This window comes from Colobus angolensis, unplaced genomic scaffold, assembly GCF_000951035.1.
Source record: "Colobus angolensis palliatus isolate OR3802 unplaced genomic scaffold, Cang.pa_1.0 Scaffold95, whole genome shotgun sequence".
Lineage (NCBI taxonomy): Eukaryota > Metazoa > Chordata > Mammalia > Primates > Cercopithecidae > Colobus > Colobus angolensis.
The window spans coordinates 1,096,935-1,116,853 of NW_012123487.1; the positions used below are offsets into that span (position 1 = coordinate 1,096,935).

The following is a 19,919-nucleotide window of genomic DNA, read 5'->3' on the forward strand; positions in this document are numbered from 1 at the left end:
CCAGGTACACCAGCCCCCCGAGAGCCCGCCCTCGGACCCCGACGAGGCCCCAGCGCCCGTAGTGGAGCCGCTCAAGTGCGCGCCTAAGACTTTCTGGGTGAATGAGGGCAAGCACGCCAAGTTCCGCTGCTACGTAATGGGCAAGCCCGAGCCCGAGATCGAATGGCACTGGGAGGGCCGCCCGCTGCTCCCGGACCGCCGCCGCCTCATGTACCGCGACCGCGACGGCGGCTTCGTGCTCAAGGTGCTCTACTGCCAGGCCAAGGACCGTGGGCTCTACGTCTGCGCCGCGCGCAACTCGGCGGGCCAGACGCTCAGCGCGGTGCAGCTGCACGTGAAAGGTACGGCGGCGCCCGGGGCCTGGGGAGGGGCCTCTCGTGTCCCCTGAGGCCCTCCGAACACCAGCCCTCCTCGGTGCCCAGCGCTGCCCCGAAGACTGGAGGAGAGGAGGTCCGCGGCAATATTAAAATACCAAACCCGCCCGCCTCCCACTCTCCAGGGATTCGGATTTAGTAGGCCTCCCGGGTACTCAGGAACTTTTTAGCAAACTCCCCAAAAGATTCCGAGGCAGATGGTGGAACACCACTAAGGAGTGATTGATGTACAAACCCGGAGGGCCGTAGAACTCTTCTCCCCTAGTGGTTTTCAACGTTTTTGTTATTTTACTTCTCCTTCCCCAACTGAATTCACAACCAGAGTCCCAATATATGAGACAGATAAAGGAGTATTTTGTGGGCCTAAATTGCTAAGTCTGCATGTATAACAGGTACTTCTAAAGCATCAGTGAGAATAAGGAGGCTATTTTATTGAATACAGGCATTTGAAGTGAAGACTGCATTCATGAGTCCAGGCTCTGAACCCTGTGGGGACAGCCTGGCTGCATCTGTCACCTTGAGAAACAAGTGATTCAGTAGAAAGCTAGACAAGGGAGGACAAATGTCCTGCGTGTTTTTACTGTTCTTTGATTAAACTGCTCCCCACGTTTGCAAGAAGAGGAAGGTGAAAGAGAGAAGGTTTATATTTCAATGTTGAATCACCAACAATATCCAATAAACGCTTACATTCTCATAAACAGAAAATTCAAAGGGAAAAAAAAAAAAGCACACCCCAAACTCACCATTAGGTAACGCTCCCCATAATAGGATTTCATCACAACGCAAAGGATTATACCTTCACTAGTTATTGTCCAGATTTTTCTCTTAGAGGAAAAAAAAAGTTGGTAAATTCTCCTGAGTCCTGCCTGGCATGCAGTCAAGCATGTGGCCCCTGGGCTGTGGTGGTGGCCTCACTGGTACAGTTCAGTGGGCACAGATTTGTCAGGCTGGTGCTGATCTGGACCTCCATCAGGAAAGAAAAGCCCCGAGGGAGGCTGGAGGAGCTTCCCAGAGTTGCATACACACACACTGAAACTTGCTTCTCCAGCAGCCCCAGTTAATTCTCTAGTTTCCAACATCCTGTTTTCTTTTCTTTCTTTCTTTCTTTTTTGAAATGCACTTTTGAAAGGGGTTAAAATAGCCAGGCGAGGTGGCTCACTCCTGTAATCCCAGCACTTTGGGAGGCTAAGGCAGGAGGATCACCTGAGGTCAGGAGTTCGAGAACAGCCTGGCCAACATGGTGAAACCCTTTTTCTACTAAAAATACAAAATGATTAGCCAGGCGTGGTGGCACGTGCCTGTAATCTCAGCTACTTGAGAGGCTGAGGCACCAGAACTGCTTGAACCCGGGAGGTAGAGGTTGCAGTGAGCCAAGATTGCACCACTACACTCCAGCCAGGGCAACAGAGCGAGACTCCATCTCAAAAAAAAAGAAGAGAAAAGAAAAGGGTTAAAATACTTTAAATTCTACTCAGACCCTTGTGGAATATGTGAAATGCCTGGGGCGGGGGGCCCAGGGAGCAGTTTGGAAATCACCAATCTAGGGCCTAGAGGACCCCAGAGAACAGTTTGGAAATCATCAATCTGATCCAACCCCTTTTCTCCCTTTCCCCATTTTACAAGTAAGGAGACTGAGGCCCAGAAGCATTGAAATGGACTTGCTCAAGGTGATGTGGCTAGTGTCAGGGCTGGATGAGAACTTAGGTCATCTTAGAAACCACCACTTCCCTTCTGGTAGTTTTCTGTGATTCCACAGTGCCCGCTGGCTCTGCATGAAGAGCACACAGCGTGAGCTAATGCGCTTTGAGGTGTCCTACTCCTAGTCTGGCCCTTCTCCAGAGCCCTCTCTTGTCTCTCCCCTCTCCACAGAGCCCCGCCTCCGGTTCACACGGCCCCTGCAGGATGTGGAGGGCTGTGAGCACGGGATTGCCGTGCTGGAGTGTAAAGTACCCAACTCTCGCATCCCCACGGCCTGGTTCCGTGAGGACCAGCGGCTGCTGCCCTGCCGCAAGTATGAGCAGATCGAAGAGGGCACTATCCGGCGCCTCATCATCCACAGGCTGAAGGCAGATGATGACGGTGTCTACCTGTGCGAGATGCGGGGCCGGGTGCGCACCGTGGCCAACGTCACAGTCAAAGGTCAGCTGGCCTATGGGGAAGAGGCTGAGGTGGAGGCAGGCAGGTGCTCAGATTCCAGGCTGATGGATTCCCGTCCGCATCTCAGGGCCCATCCTGAAGCGCCTGCCCCGGAAGCTCGACGTCCTGGAAGGAGAGAACGCGGTGCTGCTGGTAGAAACTCTAGAGGCCGGAGTTGAGGGACGCTGGAGCCGTGATGGGGAGGAGCTGCCGGTCATCTGCCAGAGCAGCTCAGGCCACATGCATGCCCTGGTCCTTCCAGGGGTCACCCGAGAAGATGCTGGCGAGGTTACCTTTAGCCTGGGCAACTCCCGTACCACTACACTGCTCAGAGTCAAATGTGAGGGCAGGAAGGCCTCTGGACAGGCAGGGCAGGGCAAAAGGTTGGCCAGATGCCGCAGTTGGGTTGGTGAAGTAGATTTAAGGTGGAAGGGCTGTGGAGGCCCGAGCAAGGCCGAAACACATCCCTGCCTTGGTCTCAGGTGTCAAGCACAGTCCCCCAGGACCCCCGGTATCAGCAGAGATGTTCAAGGGCCACAAGAACACAGTCCTGCTGACCTGGAAGCCTCCCGATCCAGCTCCCGAGACCCCATTCATCTACCGACTGGAGCGGCAGGAGGTGGGCTCTGAAGACTGGATTCAGTGCTTCAGCATCGAGAAAGCCGGGGCCGTGGAGGTGCCGGGCGACTGTGTGCCCTCCGAGGGTGACTACCGCTTCCGCATCTGCACAGTCAGCGGACATGGCCGTAGTCCTCACGTGGTGTTCCATGGTTCTGCTCACCTTGGTGAGTTGGTCCTGCCAGACCCGCCCATCACTTCTCCTCCCTTCCCCAGCCCTCAGTGCTGGTCCTCTCACAGGCCTGTCATCTGCCAGCCTCTGCCCTCTGCCACCCCTTCTAGTTCTGACAGCTGCAATCTGTCCCTGTCGCAGTGCCCACAGCTCGCCTGGTGGCAGGTCTGGAGGATGTGCAGGTATACGACGGGGAAGATGCCGTCTTCTCCCTCGATCTCTCCACCATCATCCAGGGTACCTGGTTCCTTAATGGGGAAGAGCTCAAGAGTAATGAGCCAGAGGGCCAAGTGGAACCTGGGGCCCTGCGGTACCGTATGGAGCAGAAGGGCCTGCAGCACAGACTCATCCTGCATGCTGTCAAGCACCAGGACAGTGGTGCCCTGGTTGGCTTCAGCTGCCCTGGCGTGCAGGACTCAGCTGCCCTCACAATCCAAGGTTGGTGCCAGTGGGGACCTAAGGGGGCAGAGAGGGTCAAGACACAGAAGTCCTGTTGGCAAAACGAGGCAAGTTGGTCCCATTTCTTGTATCGGGGCCAGGAGAGCAAGGAGCATCCGTGATGGGCTCAGGTTGAGGGCTCAGAGGTCCGGAAGGCCAATTTCAACTTACATGCAACATCCAGGGCATTGTTATCTTGATATTTGTCAGCATTATATCCCAATTCTCTGGAGTGCTTTGTGGTTTACAGAATTCTGTCACATTTGTCATCTCATTTGAAAGACACAGACCCTGGCTGCTAGTCCCTGACCGCCTCCTGCTAAGTTGTCTAATTGCTGACACTGTCACTGCAACTTTCTACCTGCCAGGCACAGTCCTAATCACCTTACATATATTAACACAATCTTCTCAATGGTCCTGCAAGATAGGGTTTTTTGTTTTGTTTTGTTTTGTTTTGTGTTTGTTTGTTTTGAGATGGAGTCTCGTTCTGTCCCCAGGCTGGAGTGCAATGGCGCGATCTCAGCTCACTGCACCTTCCACCTTGTGGATTCAAGCGATTCTCCTGCCTCAGCCTCCTGAGTAGCTGGGACTACAGACGTGCATCACCATGCCTGGCTTATTTTTGTATTTTAGTAGAGACAGGGTTTCACCATGCTGGCCAGGCTTGTCTCAAACTTAAGATAGGTTCTTTTGACATTCCCATTTTACAGCTGGGGAAACAAGCACAGAGAGGTTAAGTGACTTGCTCAAAGTATGGAGCTAATGAGCACAGGTGCTGAATTATGAACCCAGGCAGTCTGGCTCCTGATCACACTGTGCCACCTGTTGAAAGGGGGAAGGAGGGGAACAAAGCATCCCTGAGGAGGACAGCTGGAGGTGGGGTGCTGAAAGTTCAGGGATCACGCTGGCATGTGCCATGTCACCATTGCTGGAGTTTGTAAGACCAATCAAGGAATCTGTTGGCACCCATGTGCCGGGTCTTGGGGTGATTCGCTGTCAGCATCGCAGGCAGAGGGCCAGGTGAGACCTGACCAGCAACCAGAGCAGCATTTCCAAAATGGGCACCCTGCTCACTGACATCAGAACCACCTGGAGGGCTGGTTTATAATGCAGATTTCCTGGCCCCTGCATGCTTGGGAGTCCAAGAATTCTGCATTTTTAGCAGGCTCCCTAGGAATTCTTACCCACAGCCAAAGCACTGCTCTTAAAGGTTGGTGTGTAAGCCTAAGCCTATTTTTAAAAACCCCAGCAACAGCAGTGGTTCCTTCTGATGCATCCAACACTGAGCCCATGCACCGTAGGGAGGGATGCTTATCTGTGCTTCTCCCCACACAGAGAGCCCGGTGCATATCCTGAGCCCCCAGGACAAGGTGTCATTGACCTTCACAACCTCAGACCGGGTGGTGCTGACCTGTGAGCTCTCAAGGGTAGACTTCCCGGCGACCTGGTACAAGGATGGGCAGAAAGTGGAGGAGAGCGAGTTGCTGGTGGTGAAGATGGATGGGCGCAAACACCGTCTGATCCTGCCTGAGGCCAAAGTCCAGGACAGTGGCGAGTTTGAGTGCAGGACAGAAGGGGTCTCGGCCTTCTTCGGTGTCACTGTCCAAGGTCAGGAACCACGCCAGCCTGGGCTCCTGCAGCCAATTGTGGGGCCGCATAAGCCATGCCCTCTGGTCTGCTGCCTACTTGGGGGAGTCCTTTACAGGGAAAGCCCAGTGGCCCAGGGGACATGTTTCAGATAACTCTGCATTTGCTGCTTTTTTTTTTTATCTTTTTTTTTTTTGAGACAGGGTCTCACTCTGTTGCCCTGGCTGGAGGGCAGCGGTGCGATCTCAGCTCTTTGCAGCCTCCGCCTACTGAGTTAAAGTGATTCTCCCACCTCAGCCTCCCAAGTAACTGGGACTACAGGTGCGTGCCACCACACCCAGCTAATTTTTTTATTATTCGGTAGAGACAGGGTTTCACTATGTTGGTTAGGCTGGTCTCGAACCCCTGACCTCAAATGATCTGCTCGCCTCAGCCTCCCAAAATGCTAGGATTATAGGTGTGAGCCACCATGCCTGGCTTTCTTTCTTTCTTTCTTTAAGATGAGGGTCTCACTGTTGCCCAGGCTGGCCTTGAACTCCTGTGCTCAAACGATCCTCCTTCCTCAGCCTCCTGAGCAGCTGGGGTTATAGGCGTGCGCCATGCACAGCATGCCTTTGCCTCCTAAACCCCTGATACACTAACACTGTCTCGCTGTCCACATAGCCTCTGCTGGGTTGGGTGGCGGAACAAAATGCACTTAAGGGGAGGAGAGATGGGAGCGAACACTTTTTGGCGCTTACTCTGAGCCAAGCGTTATGCTAAGTATTTTCAGTATACACTGTTTCATTTAATCCTCACGACTAGATGAGGATATATCTCCTCATCAACTGCAATATAACTCCAGTTCACAGGCAAAGAAACAGAGGTTGTAAGAGATTTTGTGACCTCTGTCACACCATAGCTTGGAGACACACACAGGATTGTTCTATTCCTGCTGCCTCAGATAGAGTCAAACGGAAGTATTGAGTGCAGTCGCCCCGTGGTTCTCACAAGGCAGTCTATAGGCTGGCTGCTTCAGGAAGCTCCTGGAAGCTGTTTATAAATCCCTGGACTGTCCAGAGCCCCAATATCCAGGGTGGAGCCTGAAGATCCTCTCTTAACAAGTGCAGACTCTCTGAGAGAGCAGCTTGGGAAGCACAGATCCCACTCATCTCACTGAGTGGAAGTCCTGTTTTCCACACTATTGCCAGGGGCCACACTGGGGCCCTGCCCGAATGCACCCAGTGACAGGGCACCCACTACCTGGAGAGTGGCTGTCTCACTGTTGCCACTTGTTGGATCACCCTTCACCTCCTGCCTGCCCTGGGGTCTTGTAATAGAGGCAGTAAGCATGGCCCTGATGTGACTTGTGACAGTGACCTCCCTTCAGCCTAGACAAATGGTGGCTGCCACTCTGTGAACTCTCTGTGCCTCCTTCTCTCCATGTACTCACTCCACCACCTCTGATCCTTTGGGGACCCACAGAGCACTCTGGTGCCACATGATCTCCTGCCATGCCTTACCTGCCATGCCCTCAGCATTCCTTGTCATTGTCCCTGAGTCCCTACACAGCAGGGCCTTAGCCCTCCCCCAGCATCCTCCTGTGCAGAAACAGTGTCTCCTGGCCACACAGCTAGTTTGGACTCATTGTGCGGGGGTGTCTGTGCGATGCCATCTCTGCTCTCCACCCAGATCCCCCCGTGCACATCGTGGAACCCCGAGAGCATGTGTTTGTGCATGCCATAACCTCTGAGTGTGTCATGCTGGCCTGTGAGGTGGACCGAGAGGACGCCCCTGTGTGTTGGTACAAGGACGGGCAGGAGGTGGAGGAGAGTGACTTCGTGGTGCTGGAGAATGAAGGGCCCCATCGCCGCCTGGTGCTGCCTGCCACCCAGCCCTCAGACGGGGGCGAGTTTCAGTGTGTTGCTGGAGATGAGCGTGCCTACTTCACCGTCACCATCACAGGTGGGGGGCCAGGTGGGCCTCAGAGGCACAGGGGAAGGTGCCCCTGCTCCTGCTGGGGCAGCTGCCACACCTTCACTCCTGGGCCACTGTTCCCTGCCCCTGCTGCCCTCCCACTGGCAGATCAGACCTCCTCCCTTTCTCCTCAAGCTGTGGTCTAATCACACTCAGGAAACATGTTATCATAAGCACATCAGTCTTGGCTAAGGAAGCCCTGCTTTCTCTGTTCTCCTAAAAACCTATACCAAGGGAAATCTTTGGGGACAGTGAGTTTATTGCAGGGTAGGGCAGAGTCTAGGGCAGGTGGTCTCAGGCACTAGAGGGGCCAAAAATTCTTGGAGGAGGAGACCCCCAGCTCCATCTGGGGACCCAACCCTCCTCTCCTCAGTTCCACCCTTCATACCATCCCTGTCCCAACCCAGAGAATGTGGAGTGCTTCTACAGCCGAGGCTGACCCCGTGGTCCCCGCTGTGCAGCATAAAGTCTGCGTGCTTTTGTGACAGCTGTATTCATGTGTCTCTAGCTGTGAGTAACTTAGCTGCTGTGAGATGCAGTCTCTGGGAGGTCCCTCTTCAACACATGGTCTACTTTCCAGGGGTAGGGGACACAACTGGATCAGGGAGGGCGGCAGGGCACACCTGGCCCACCCCTCATGCCCGGCAGTGGCTGTCCCTGTCCTCCAGATGTGTCCTCGTGGATCGTGTATCCCAGCGGCAAGGTGTATGTGGCAGCGGTGCGCCTGGAGCGTGTGGTGCTGACCTGTGAGCTATGCCGGCCCTGGGCAGAGGTGCGCTGGACCAAGGATGGAGAGGAGGTGGTGGAGAGCCCCGCGCTGCTCCTGCAGAAGGAAGACACTGTCCGCCGCCTGGTGCTGCCTGCTGTCCAGCTTGAGGACTCCGGGGAGTACTTGTGTGAAATCGACGATGAGTCGGCCTCCTTCACTCTCACCGTCACAGGTGTGGGCCCAGCCCAGCTCCCTGGGTTCACAGAGACAGCCCTGAGCCCTGGAGGAGCTGGCCACATAGCCCCAGCTAGCACCCTGGGGAGGAGGGAGGTGTGGGCTGCAGGTGCATGTGCCAAGGTTCTTGCTGAGATGAGCCCAGGGCCCCTACTCAAGGAAATGAGCCCCTCCCCCGTGCCCAAGGCCAGGCCTAGCTCTGCTCCACAGCTCATTTACTGAGCACTTTCCCTGGATCAGGCACTGGGAGTAGCAGGTGAGTAATGCAAACACGGTCCCTATTCTGAGAGAGCTGCCAGGCTAGGTGAGGAGACAGCTGTTTACCAGGGGTCGCAAACGGGCAGTCCTGGGGCCCTGTGCATTCCCCACATGTGCTTTGTTTGGTCTGCAGAGTCTTACCAAAGTCAGGACAGTTCAAATAACAATCCGGAGTTATGCGTCCTCTTGAAAAAGCCGAAGACCCGGCGGCTCTGGTCCCGCTTCCCCCCATGGCGACGAACAGCTGGCACTGAGTAGCAGCTGCCCCCATAGTTTGGGGCCCACATTCCTCTGTCCCACCTCCCTGCCATTGCTTTTTGCCTTTCCCCAGACTGCTTCAGCCACTAACCTAACCTGGCCCCTGTGGGCATTTGAGTTTGCGACCCCTGTGTTAAACCAATAAACATGCAAATAAATGTACAGTGACACCTGGTGATAAGTACTGTGAGGGCCAAGGGCAGAGGGCTCAAGAGTGCAGAGCAGAAGGGTCAGGGAGGGCCTCGGAGAAAGTTGCCCTTCCACACACAGGAGCCGACAGCGCGCAGACACAGCTGCTTCCCTCCAGGAGTGCACAGCCTGGCAGGAAAGCCAGACGCCTTCCAGGATCTTACAGCATGGGTTGTCGAGGGTCCCTGGGCTGGGAGCCACCACCCTGGCCTGGCGACAGCAAGTGCTTTCAAAGCTGATACTGGAGCTAAGTGGGGTGGGGTGTGGGCAGGAGGTTGGGGGAGAATATTCAAAGCGGGAGAAGCACAGGACAGCTGTGGAAGTGACGGAGGTTCAGTGCTGGAGACTTCGGGGTGACGGCTCATAGCATCCAGCCCAGTGCTTGTGTCTGGGGTTGGGGGTCCATAGGGCTAGGCAGCTCTGGGTGGCACAGAACCCCAGTGGCTGCATTGGAACCCTCATCCTACTGTGGCTATAGTCCTGTCCTCCCTTAGCCCTGCCCTGAAAGTCATGCTCCATGCTGAGCTGTTTAGGGCCCCCCACTCCCTGCACCCCAGCTCGTGCACCCTGCACACACAAGCCCACAATGCCTAAGAGGCCTTCTGCACACGTTCTGCCCTGTAGTAATCACCTTCACCCTCTCCCCCTCAGCCGTGGCCAGACATAATGGCCACAGACACACAAACTCCAGCCCACACTCAGGCTCCCCACAAAACACCAGGCTCCCCACAAAACATCAGTCTCTTCACAGGGAAGTTCACACAAACACCACCTCTGCTCTAGGCCAGAGCAAATCAAGTCTGACACCAAGCTGAGGTCCCGGGGCTGGGTGGCCACCCTGGTCCCCTCACTGATCCCTGTCCTCACTCCACGGCCCTCATCACCTTCCCCGCCCCTCAGGCAGCTGCATTCTGGTCTCTCCTGGCCTTGCTTGGCCCCAGAGGACCAGCGTACATCCCCCAGACCCTTAGAGCAAGGAAGCCCATGGGGGAGGCAGGTTGTGTGGCTCAAGGCAGGAATCTCCATGGAGGCGGGGGTGCTGAGTGGGGAGCTTGTGGTTACCCCGGCCCATGAGTGTCCCTATAAAACACCCCCCAACCCTGGCCCCCCACCGACTGGGAAGCTAGCAGTTCCTCAGCCCAGCCACCAGGGGGCTAGAGGCTAATGGAGCACTAGTCTCCCTGAAACTTGAAGATTCTGGGGGAACTTGGGGGCAGCGGGGGTGTGGGCAGGCCTGGGCTCCATGCACTGGTCACCTCTAATATTGACATGGTTCCCTGTCTGCAGAGGAGTGACCAGAACTTGGAGATGAGCTCTCAGAATCAGCGTTTAGCACCCCTGGGGAACTCTCAGACAGACGTTGAATGCAAAAAGCATTATTGAGTTCCTGCAAGCCTTGGCTTGGAATTCCTGCCACTACCTGTGGGGTCTGAGCCTCCCTTTAACAGAGGGTATTTCTTCCTCCTGCCCCAGAGTGGGTGCAGCCAGTGTGACCTTAAGGAAGTTGTATAATCACTCTGTGCCCAGTCCCTTATATGGAAAATGGGGATAAAACACTACCTTCCTCTTAGGATTGCCGTGACAGTTAAATGTTTCAAGTGCTTGGGACTGTTCCTGGACCTTAGGAAGCGTCATATCAATGTTTGCTATTGCAGATCCACCATCTCTTATCCATAGTTCCAAAATTCCAAAACTCTCAAAATTGAAAGGCTTTTTGTAAGTTTTGTATTCCAAGTCATTTCAGTAAAACCTGAGCTTGATTGCTCTGAAGCTATTTCTATGCTTTAATTATCCTGCCGAAGGTGAATATCGCTATAGCTATATAGCTATAAGATATGAGTGTCTTATAGATATATTCTTGTATCTGTAAGATTCTGTATCTTTCAATATATCCTGCTTAGGGTGAATGTAATATGTGTTACACCATAGACATGTTAACGTGACTGATGAAGGGGGAGGCCCCCATGGGGGCTGAGGAAGGTATGTGATAGATGAGAAATGCATCATTTCTGGAATCCAAAGCATTCTGGATTCTGTAACACCTCTGGCCCCAGGGATTTCAGAGAACAAACTGTGGACCCATTATTGCTTATTATTATTATTTTACTTATTATTCTCATTATCATGTGGGTGATGGGGACTTCATGCTGCCAAATGGCTCCAGAGAGGCTGACGGTGAGCTTGTGACAGGCTGTGGTTGTCCCCACCCTGCAGAACCTCCAGTACGGATCATATATCCCCGTGATGAGGTGACCTTGATCGCCGTGACCTTGGAGTGTGTGGTGCTGATGTGTGAGCTGTCTCGGGAGGATGCCCCTGTGCGCTGGTACAAGGATGGGCTGGAAGTGGAGGAGAGCGAGGCCCTGGTGCTGGAGAGGGATGGGCCACGCTGCCGCCTGGTGCTACCTGCTGCCCAGCCTGAGGACGGGGGGGAGTTTGTATGCGACGCTGGAGATGACTCAGCCTTCTTCACTGTCACTGTCACAGGTGGGCAGTCTCTGCAGCACACAGAGGAGGTAGAGAGGTAGGGGGCTAAGGGACAGACACCCACCTAGCCCCACTTCCCCCACCCCATCCTCAGCCTTCCCCTTATCCACCTTCCTCGTGTTCGGCCATCAGAATCCTGCTTAGCCGCATCAGGTCAGGACCAGAGGCCTGGTGGGAGGGTGCCCAGCAATTAGAACCATTTGTTCATTCATCCATTCATTTAATACTCATTGAGCAACTACTATGTGCTTGGCACTGTTTTAGATGCTGGGGATACAGTAGTGAACCAATAAGACTAAACCTCCTGTCTTCACAGAGCTCACACTCTAGTGAGGGTGAACAGACAAAAAATAAGGGATGGTTTGTCAGGTGGTAACGAGTGCATCAGAGGCAAGGCAGGGAAAGGGGATAGGAAGTGGGGGTGGGTATGGAGTGAGCTGTGTAGATCTGGGTGTGAGTCTAGATCCGCCTCTTTCTGTGTGACCTTAGGCAAGTCAGTTTCTTCTAAAAAGGCCTCAGGTCCTCAGCTGTGAAGTGCAGCCAGCAGCTGTGCACCTCTTGGGGGTGGTCAGAGTAACTGACTGAAAAACACAGGGTTCTTAGGACAGTGCCTGGCACACAGCAGCTGCTCCATGGACTGCAGCTGGCACCGTTCTCAAGAGCTGGGCTGCCAGTGGGGAGGGCTGAGGATCTGGTGGGTGAGGCAGGAGAGGCCCGCTGGCCAAGCCCATGTACCCTTCTCTCTGACCACCCACCAGCCCCACCAGAGAGGATTGTGCACCCAGCAGCCCGTTCCCTGGATCTGCACTTTGGGGCTCCAGGGCGCGTGGAGCTGCGCTGTGAGGTGTCCCCAGCTGGGTCTCAGGTGCGCTGGTACAAGGATGGGCTGGAAGTGGAGGCATCAGATGCCCTGCAGCTGGGTGCTGAGGGGCCCACCCGCACCCTGACCCTGCCCCATGCCCAGCCTGAGGACGCCGGGGAGTATGTGTGTGAGACCCGGGATGAGGCCATCACCTTCAATGTCATCCTGGCTGGTGAGTGCTCCTGGCCAACCCAGGGCAGGGAGGCAAGGGCAAGCATGCGCTGACACCCTCCTCTCTTGTCCAGAGCCCCCAGTGCAGTTCCTTGCTCCAGAGACAACCCCAAGTCCGCTGTGTGTGGCCCCAGGGGAGCCAGTGGTGCTGAGCTGTGAACTGTCCCGGGCTGGCGCCCCTGTGGTCTGGAGCCACAATGGGAGGCCTGTGCAGGAGGGCGAGGGCTTAGAGCTCCATGCCGAGGGCCCCCGCCGAGTCCTCTGCATCCAGGCTGCAGGCCTAGCCCATGCAGGGCTCTACACCTGCCAGTCGGGAGCAGCCCCAGGAGCCCCGAGCCTCAGCTTCACTGTCCAGGTGGCTGGTGAGTACAGCCTCGGCACTAAGCCTGAGAGTGGCACCCCAAATCCTGTAGGGTTCCTGCTTTTCCAGCATGTCCTGCCCATCCCTGGCCCCGCTTCTCTTAGCACCCTCCCCATCATGCCTCCCCCTGCCCTCCTCAAAGCCCTGAACCTCTCCCTCCCAGTGACCTCCAGCTCTGACTCCACAGAGCCCCCTGTGCGGGTGGTAGCTCCCGAGGCAGCCCAGACGAGGGTTCGGAGCACCCCAGGCGGGGACCTAGAGCTGGTGGTGCACCTCTCCGGGCCAGGGGGCCCTGTGCGCTGGTACAAGGACGGGGAGCGACTGGCAAGCCAGGGGCGGGTGCAGCTGGAGCAGGCCGGGGCCAGGCAGGTGCTGCGGGTGCAGGGGGCACGAAGTGGGGACGCGGGGGAGTACCTGTGTGACGCACCCCAGGACAGCCGCATCTTTCTTGTCAGCGTGGAAGGTAACAGTGTACCCCTCAAACCCTGTGGGCTCTGGCACCCCAAGGACCACCTGGTATACTCTAGGGCCCCCTTACCCCTCCATCCCCGCTTTGCTGCCTCTGGCTCCAACCAGGGTGTGCATAACCATCACTTGGATAGGGGCTCAGGGCTCCCCTTTCCAGAAACCCTCATGTGAGAGGGTTAAAAGCATAGACTGGTGGTTAAAGCAGGGGTTCTGGAGTCCACCCACCCAGGATCCAGCCTGGATTTTGTGCCCCAGTAGCTGTGTGACCTTGGCAAAGTTGTTCAACCTGTGTGAGCCCCAGTTCTGAAAAGAGGGGATAGTGCTTGTCTTACAGGCCTGTTGTGACAAGTAAATGCTGTAAATAGGGTCCCTGGTAAATGATATTATTAGTGCGTCACCGAGGTGGGGTGCTAGGCTAGGATTGCGAGGAACTGACTAAAAGAATTGGCAGGGAGCTGGCATCTTGTCCTTTGGGCCACTCGTGTGGTCGATACATAGTAGGTCCTCACGGAAGGTTTGTTAAATGACTGGGGATGAGGGCCTGTACCCTGAGGAGGGGATGAAAAGGAGAGAGGAGAAAAGACCCAGCCCAGCTCACTGCCTGACCGTGCCCCTCAGAGCCACTGCCGGTGAAGCTGGTCTCGGAGCTGACACCACTCACTGTCCACGAGGGCGATGATGCCACGTTCCGGTGTAAAGTCTCCCCACCAGATGCCGATGTCACCTGGCTGCGCAATGGGGCCGTCGTCACTCCAGGGCCCCAGGTGGAGATGGCCCAGAATGGTTCAAGCCGCATCTTAACCTTGCGAGGCTGCCAACTGGGCGATGCGGGGACCGTGACTGTGCGGGCAGGGAGCACGACCACAAGTGCCCGGCTCCATGTTCGAGGTTAGGTCCTGATGAGGATGAGATGCTCTGTGTCCTGTGCCTGTACTCCCAACTCGGACCCCAGCAGCCTTGCCCATCTACCTAGGGACAGCCCAGTGGGTTGGAACAAGGGGCCAGCCTCCAACCCCACCAGGCTCCATGGCCTCCTCCTTCTTCCCCACCAGAGACAGAGCTGCTGTTCCTACGGCGGTTGCAGGACGTGCGGGCAGAGGAAGGCCAGGACGTGTGTCTCGAAGTGGAGACAGGCCGAGTGGGTGCAGCGGGGGCTGTGCGCTGGGTACGAGGTGGGCAGCCCCTGCCCCACGACTCTCGCCTGTCCATGGCCCAGGATGGGCACATCCACCGCCTCTACATCCATGGTGTCGTACTAGCTGACCAGGGCACCTACGGCTGCGAGAGTCACCACGATCGCACCCTGGCCAGGCTCAGCGTGAGGCGTGAGTGCCCTGTCCTCTCTTAATGCGTTACCCACCCCACAGCACAGCCTTTTCTGGCTGTCCTGGAGTCCCTCAGGCCCCCACCAAAGTGCCCCTCACCGCTGAGAAAAGTCACCCATGGCCGTCCCAGCAGCAGCCTGCCCAAAGCAAAACTTTTCTTTTTCTAATATTTTTTATTTACCTTAGAAGTCCATGTGGATTTTGCATTCCATTGCATATTTCCAAGTTGGCTTTGCTATAAACACAAATATTCTCCAGAAAGACTTGCTGTGGGCATCCTTCAATCATGTATTCTAGGGATACACATACCCACTTAAGTAGCAGGGATGACTGGCAAACAGCACCCCACATGTCCTACCCAAAGCTGGAGCCCTCTGTTTCCTGTGTGACCTCATGCAAGTTAACCTCTCTGAGCCAAGTCTCCTTAAAAATGGGGCTGAGACCAGGTGCAGTGGCTTACGCCTGTAATCCTAACACTTTGGGAGACCAGGGCAGGAGGATCCCTTGAGGCCAGTAGTTTGAGGCCATCCTGGGCAACATAGCAAGAACCCGTCTCTACAAAAAAAAATAAAAATTAGCCAGGCATGGTAGTTACTAGGGAGGCTGAGGTGGAAGGATTGCTTGAACCCAGGCGTTTGAGGCTGTAGTGAGCTATGATCATGCCATGGCATTCCAGCCTGGGTGACAGCAAGACCCTGTCTCAAATTTTTAAAATGGGGTTGATCCCTGTCTCAAGTGTCTCTGGGAACATTAACTGAGATGAAAATTCTTACACAGAGATTGGTGAATGGGTGCCATTGGTGACACATCTGTTCTAACTTATTTCATTCAAGAAATCATCACAATAAACCGTGTCCCAGTGCTATTCACCTTGTACAGCTGGGGCAACTGGGGCCCAGAGAGGTCAGGCCATTTGCCAAAGATCACACAGCACACAAACTATGTGGTAGAGCGAGGTTCCATTCTAGTGTGTCTGACTCCAAATTCTGTGCTCCTTCAAGTGTCACAGTACCCCTCACCCAGACTCCATGACCCCCTAACTACACTTCTCCCCCTTCCTGTGCCCTCATCTCCTAACCCTAATATAGCTCTCCCCCTGCCAAGTCTGTCCGCTGTGCCCCTTTCTTCCTGCACACTGGTTCTGAACCTTTTTGGTCAGGAACTTAGGTTGGGTGTTGGGAGGTTTAGGCAGGGCCAAGGGATGAGGATCGACTGCAGTCCCTGCCCAGAGCTGGAGGCCTCAACCTCCCTTTCTCCATCTCCCCTGGCCAGCGAGGCAGCTGAGGGTGCTGCGGCCTCTGGAGGACGTGACCGTCAGTGAGGGAGGCAGCGCCACCTTCCAGCTGGAGCTGTCCCAGGAAGGTGTGACCGGGGAGTGGGCCCGGGGTGGAGTCCGGCTGCATCCAGGGCCCAAGTGTCACATCCACTCAGAGGGCCACAGTCACCAATTGGTACTCAAAGGCCTGGGCCTGGCCGACTCAGGCTGCGTCTCCTTCACGGTGGATTCCCTGCGCTGCGCAGCCAGACTCGTTGTGAGAGGTGTGGCTCCAGGACCACAGCCTGCCTGCTGACCTGTGTGGCCCTACTAACCCCAGGCATGAATACTGATCCCCGACTTGTGTGACCCCCATTGACCATGCCTGTCTCAGTGTGGCCCTCATTGACATCCCTGCCAGAGTGTGACCCCCCCCGACTCTTAGGCCGTGTGTGGCCCCAGAGACTCCTCTGCCTGAGTATGGCCCCTGACTGCCCCAGGCTCAGCCAACCACTGACTCTGCTACTGTGAGCATGCCTATGCCATTGTGGTCACTGCTGTCTGCCCGCCTGCACACCACCCCACTGACCACTCTTAACTGTGACCCTACTGGCTACACTGCCTGCCATGGCTCCCTCTGCCTGCCTAAGTGTGGGCCCTGTGACCACTCCAGTCCCTCAAATCCACTGACTGCCTGAGGGTGACATCACTAGCAACTCTGCTTGAGTGTCCCCCATGTTTGCTTCCAGCCCCAGGATGTTCCCACTGACCACTCCACTGGCATCTCTGCTTGTTTCCCCATTGCCCTCTGGCCCCCAGCTTCTCCCCCAGTGACCACCTTAAAGTGTGACTCCCAGTTGGCCACTCCTAACCCATTGGCCCTGCCCATAACCCACTGCCTACCACCACCACCCCCCCCACCTCAGTCCCCACCACTGACAGATCCTTCTTGGACCACTTGTCCCAGCTCATCCCCCACTCACTAGTGTCCTCTACTGACACCTTGTGCCCAAGTGTATGTCCTCCTTGTCCCTACAAGATGGGTCCCCATCCTGCTCCCTCTGCACTGTCCTCCCTCTCCCACTCCCAGAGGTCCCAGTGACCATCGTGCAGGGGCCACAGGACCTAGAGGTGACCGAGGGCGACACAGCTACGTTCGAGTGCGAGCTTTCCCAAGCTTTGGCTGATGTTACCTGGGAGAAGGTCAGATTCCAGCCCCAGCCCAGCCTACTTCAACATAACACCAACAATAATAATGCCCCAGACAGAAACAACTAATACTTAAGCGGATGTGCCTGGCACTGTGCTAAGATTTGCATTATATTTTGTCCCTTACTCCAAGGACAACTCTAGGAGGTAGGTCTTGTCACTGTGATACCTATGAGGAAACTGATGCTCAGTGGAACAAATTACCTACCCAAGGGCAGACAAAAGGTAGAGCCCATATTTGAATCCAGGTTTGCCTAACTCCAGAATCCGTGCCCATGTCCCCTGTGATCGATACCTGGCTCTGGGCTTCCCGAGCACTTTGGCGGCCCTAAGGTCCCCAAAAGGTGACACTTTCTCAAAGAGGCTCCTGGCACGACCCCAAAGGCGTGGGGACAGCCCGACCCCAGCCTAGGAACACGAGACACGCATAAACGCGCCTCGAGACTGCCTGGCATTAACAGAGGGTGCTGCCGCCTGCCAGGGCCGGGGTCGCCTGTGCCCAGCCAGGCCCGCCCCGACCCTCTGCAACTCCCGCCCCTAGGACGGGAACGCGCTCACTCCCAGTCCGCGGCTCCGGCTCCAGGCCCTCGGCACGCGCCGCATTCTCCAGCTGCGGCGCTGCGGCCCCTCGGACGCCGGGACCTACAGCTGCGCGGTGGGGACGACCCGCGCCGGGCCGGTCCGCCTGACCGTGCGCGGTGGGTATGGGGTGATGCGGAGGCTGGGCACTGCTTTGGGCACTAGACTTGAGAGGCGGTCTTCCCCCGACCCTGCTGACAGCGCGTGCTTCTAGAAAGGGGGCGTGGAGGGGGCGTGGCTGGTACCTGCCCTCCGCCCCGCTCACGCCCCGGGCTCCGCCCCAGAACGTACGGTGGCGGTGCTCTCCGAGCTGCGGTCAGTGACCGCCCGCGAAGGCGACGGCGCCACGTTCGAGTGCACCGTATCGGAGGTCGAGACCACAGGGCGCTGGGAGCTCGGAGGCCGCCCGCTGAGACCCGGAGCCCGCGTCCGCATCAGACAGGAAGGTCTGGCCTCCTGGTTACCCTCTCGGCCCCCTCGCTGCGCCGCCCAGGCTCGGACAGGTCCCGCCCCACCGGGACAAGCCCCGCCCCTGACTCGGACGGGCCCCGCCCCACGGCCCTTTGAGCCTGGTCCCCGGTCTTTCCCTCGCCCCCAGCCCCGAGTCTCGGACCGCTAGTCTTCCCGCTCGGCATCCCGGTTCCGCCCACCCTAGCCTACACTAACGGTGTCCGAACCGACCCAGGGGCCTGCTGCGCCCCCACCTTCGTCCCTAGCGCTCCTCAGAGGTGGCTCCGGCCTCGCTAGCGACCCCCTCACCCCCAGGGAAGAAACACATTCTGGTGCTTAGCGAGCTGCGCGCCGAAGACGCCGGTGAAGTACGCTTCCAGGCGGGGCCCGCCCAGTCCTTGGCTCTACTGGAAGTGGAGGGTAAGCACCTGGGGCGGGAGCGACAGAGAGAGTACATCCTCTGTCTCCTGCCATGGGACTGACGGACTTGGGACTGGCCCCAGGAACGCTGCCTCTCTCTCTTCCCCTCCCCTCGAGAGGCTGTCCTGGGCCGGGTCACAGAGGGCAGCGCGTTTCCCCGGGAAGAGGAGACTTTGGGTATGAGGTGCAAGGGAACGGACTGGTGGCATAGAGGGCTAAGGCCAGGAGTGGAGGCTGCTGGGAGGGAAGATGCATCTCTTCTCCTGGGGGCCATGCGTGTCTCTATTAACTTAATCTCCTGCCCCCTATCCCCAGCATTGCCTCTCCAGATGTGCCGCCACCCCCCTCGCGAGAAGACCGTTCTGGTGGGCCGCCGGGCGGTGCTGGAGGTGACTGTGTCCCGCCTGGGGGACCACGTGTGCTGGTTCCGGGAGGGGGCCGAGCTGTGCCCGGGAGATAAGTATGAGATGCGCAGCCACGGCCCCACCCACAGCCTGGTCATCCATGACGTTCGACCTGAGGACCAGGGCACCTACTGCTGCCAGGCCGGCCAGGACAGCGCCCACACACGGCTGCTGGTAGAGGGTGAGTAAAGTCAACTGGGCAGAGGCAGGAGGGCGAGGGCGCCTAGGAGCTGATGGGTTAAGCCACACCTGGCTTTCCAGGACTTGGGGTGGCACCGGGTCCTGGGATACGTTGAAGGTGGGGATGGGGGAGGGGAAGGGTAGCGCACACCCAGGGCTGGAAAGCCCTGGAACCGCTTGGCTCAAATCATCTGCTCCTAGTCAGCTGTTCCCACCTTTCTACGCCCCTTCCTGCCAGGCTGCTCCTCTCTCCTGCCATTGGACCATGTTTGTCTCTCTTGAACAGCCCTGTTTCTATCAGTTCCTTTCCTCCCCACTTCCCCAGCACTGCCTGCCTCCAGCCTGTCCCTCCTCCCTCCTGCTCTCTGCCCAGCTTGCCTCTACCCATCTCAGCAAGTTCCATGTCAGCCTTGGCAGAAGCCTCTTTCTTTCCTCTTCCACCTAGGAGACATCCCACCTTCTATCCCAAATCCCAGCATTCCCTTCAGGTGCTGTGCTGTGCCCCATCCCTAGCTGACCCCCACCTTCCTGCTGCCAAGACAGCCCTGACCAAGACCCAGAAAGGGTGGGGCAGAGCCTGAGGGCCCAGCTCTTCCTCTACTGGTGTCCAGGCTCTGCCAGGGGAGAGGAAGGTGGTACCCACTCTCTCCCCAGCCCCACGTGGAGTCATTCCTCTGCAGGTAACTAGGAGGACCGAACCAGGCCAGGCGGGTGCCCTTGGACAACTTGGAAGGCGTGCGCCCTTACCCTGGGCAGGGGTAGAGAGACAGGGAAACCAGAGGTGTCAGGAAACAATAAAAGTGCTACAGCTCATTTCCT

The 19,919-nt window shown here is 56.8% G+C and overlaps 1 protein-coding gene across 1 annotated transcript in view; it reads left to right on the forward strand.

The window, feature by feature from the left end:
* The window catches only part of OBSL1 (obscurin-like 1), a 21,489-nt gene extending 1,576 nt beyond the window's left edge, over window positions 1-19,913 (forward strand). The window contains exons 3-23 of the mRNA XM_011932351.1: window positions 5-341; window positions 2,244-2,513; window positions 2,599-2,850; window positions 2,993-3,295; window positions 3,442-3,738; window positions 5,074-5,346; window positions 6,997-7,269; window positions 7,950-8,222; window positions 11,144-11,416; window positions 12,175-12,450; window positions 12,524-12,811; window positions 12,998-13,273; window positions 13,897-14,166; window positions 14,331-14,603; window positions 15,876-16,142; window positions 16,949-17,061; window positions 17,609-17,765; window positions 17,931-18,092; window positions 18,412-18,516; window positions 18,832-19,101; window positions 19,781-19,913. Of these exons, the coding sequence (XP_011787741.1) occupies window positions 5-341; window positions 2,244-2,513; window positions 2,599-2,850; window positions 2,993-3,295; window positions 3,442-3,738; window positions 5,074-5,346; window positions 6,997-7,269; window positions 7,950-8,222; window positions 11,144-11,416; window positions 12,175-12,450; window positions 12,524-12,811; window positions 12,998-13,273; window positions 13,897-14,166; window positions 14,331-14,603; window positions 15,876-16,142; window positions 16,949-17,061; window positions 17,609-17,765; window positions 17,931-18,092; window positions 18,412-18,516; window positions 18,832-19,101; window positions 19,781-19,788 (5,016 nt within the window). The 3' untranslated portion in view covers window positions 19,789-19,913. The remainder of the gene's footprint in view (window positions 1-4; window positions 342-2,243; window positions 2,514-2,598; window positions 2,851-2,992; window positions 3,296-3,441; window positions 3,739-5,073; window positions 5,347-6,996; window positions 7,270-7,949; window positions 8,223-11,143; window positions 11,417-12,174; window positions 12,451-12,523; window positions 12,812-12,997; window positions 13,274-13,896; window positions 14,167-14,330; window positions 14,604-15,875; window positions 16,143-16,948; window positions 17,062-17,608; window positions 17,766-17,930; window positions 18,093-18,411; window positions 18,517-18,831; window positions 19,102-19,780) is intronic.
* Window positions 19,914-19,919: the final 6 nt, after the last annotated feature.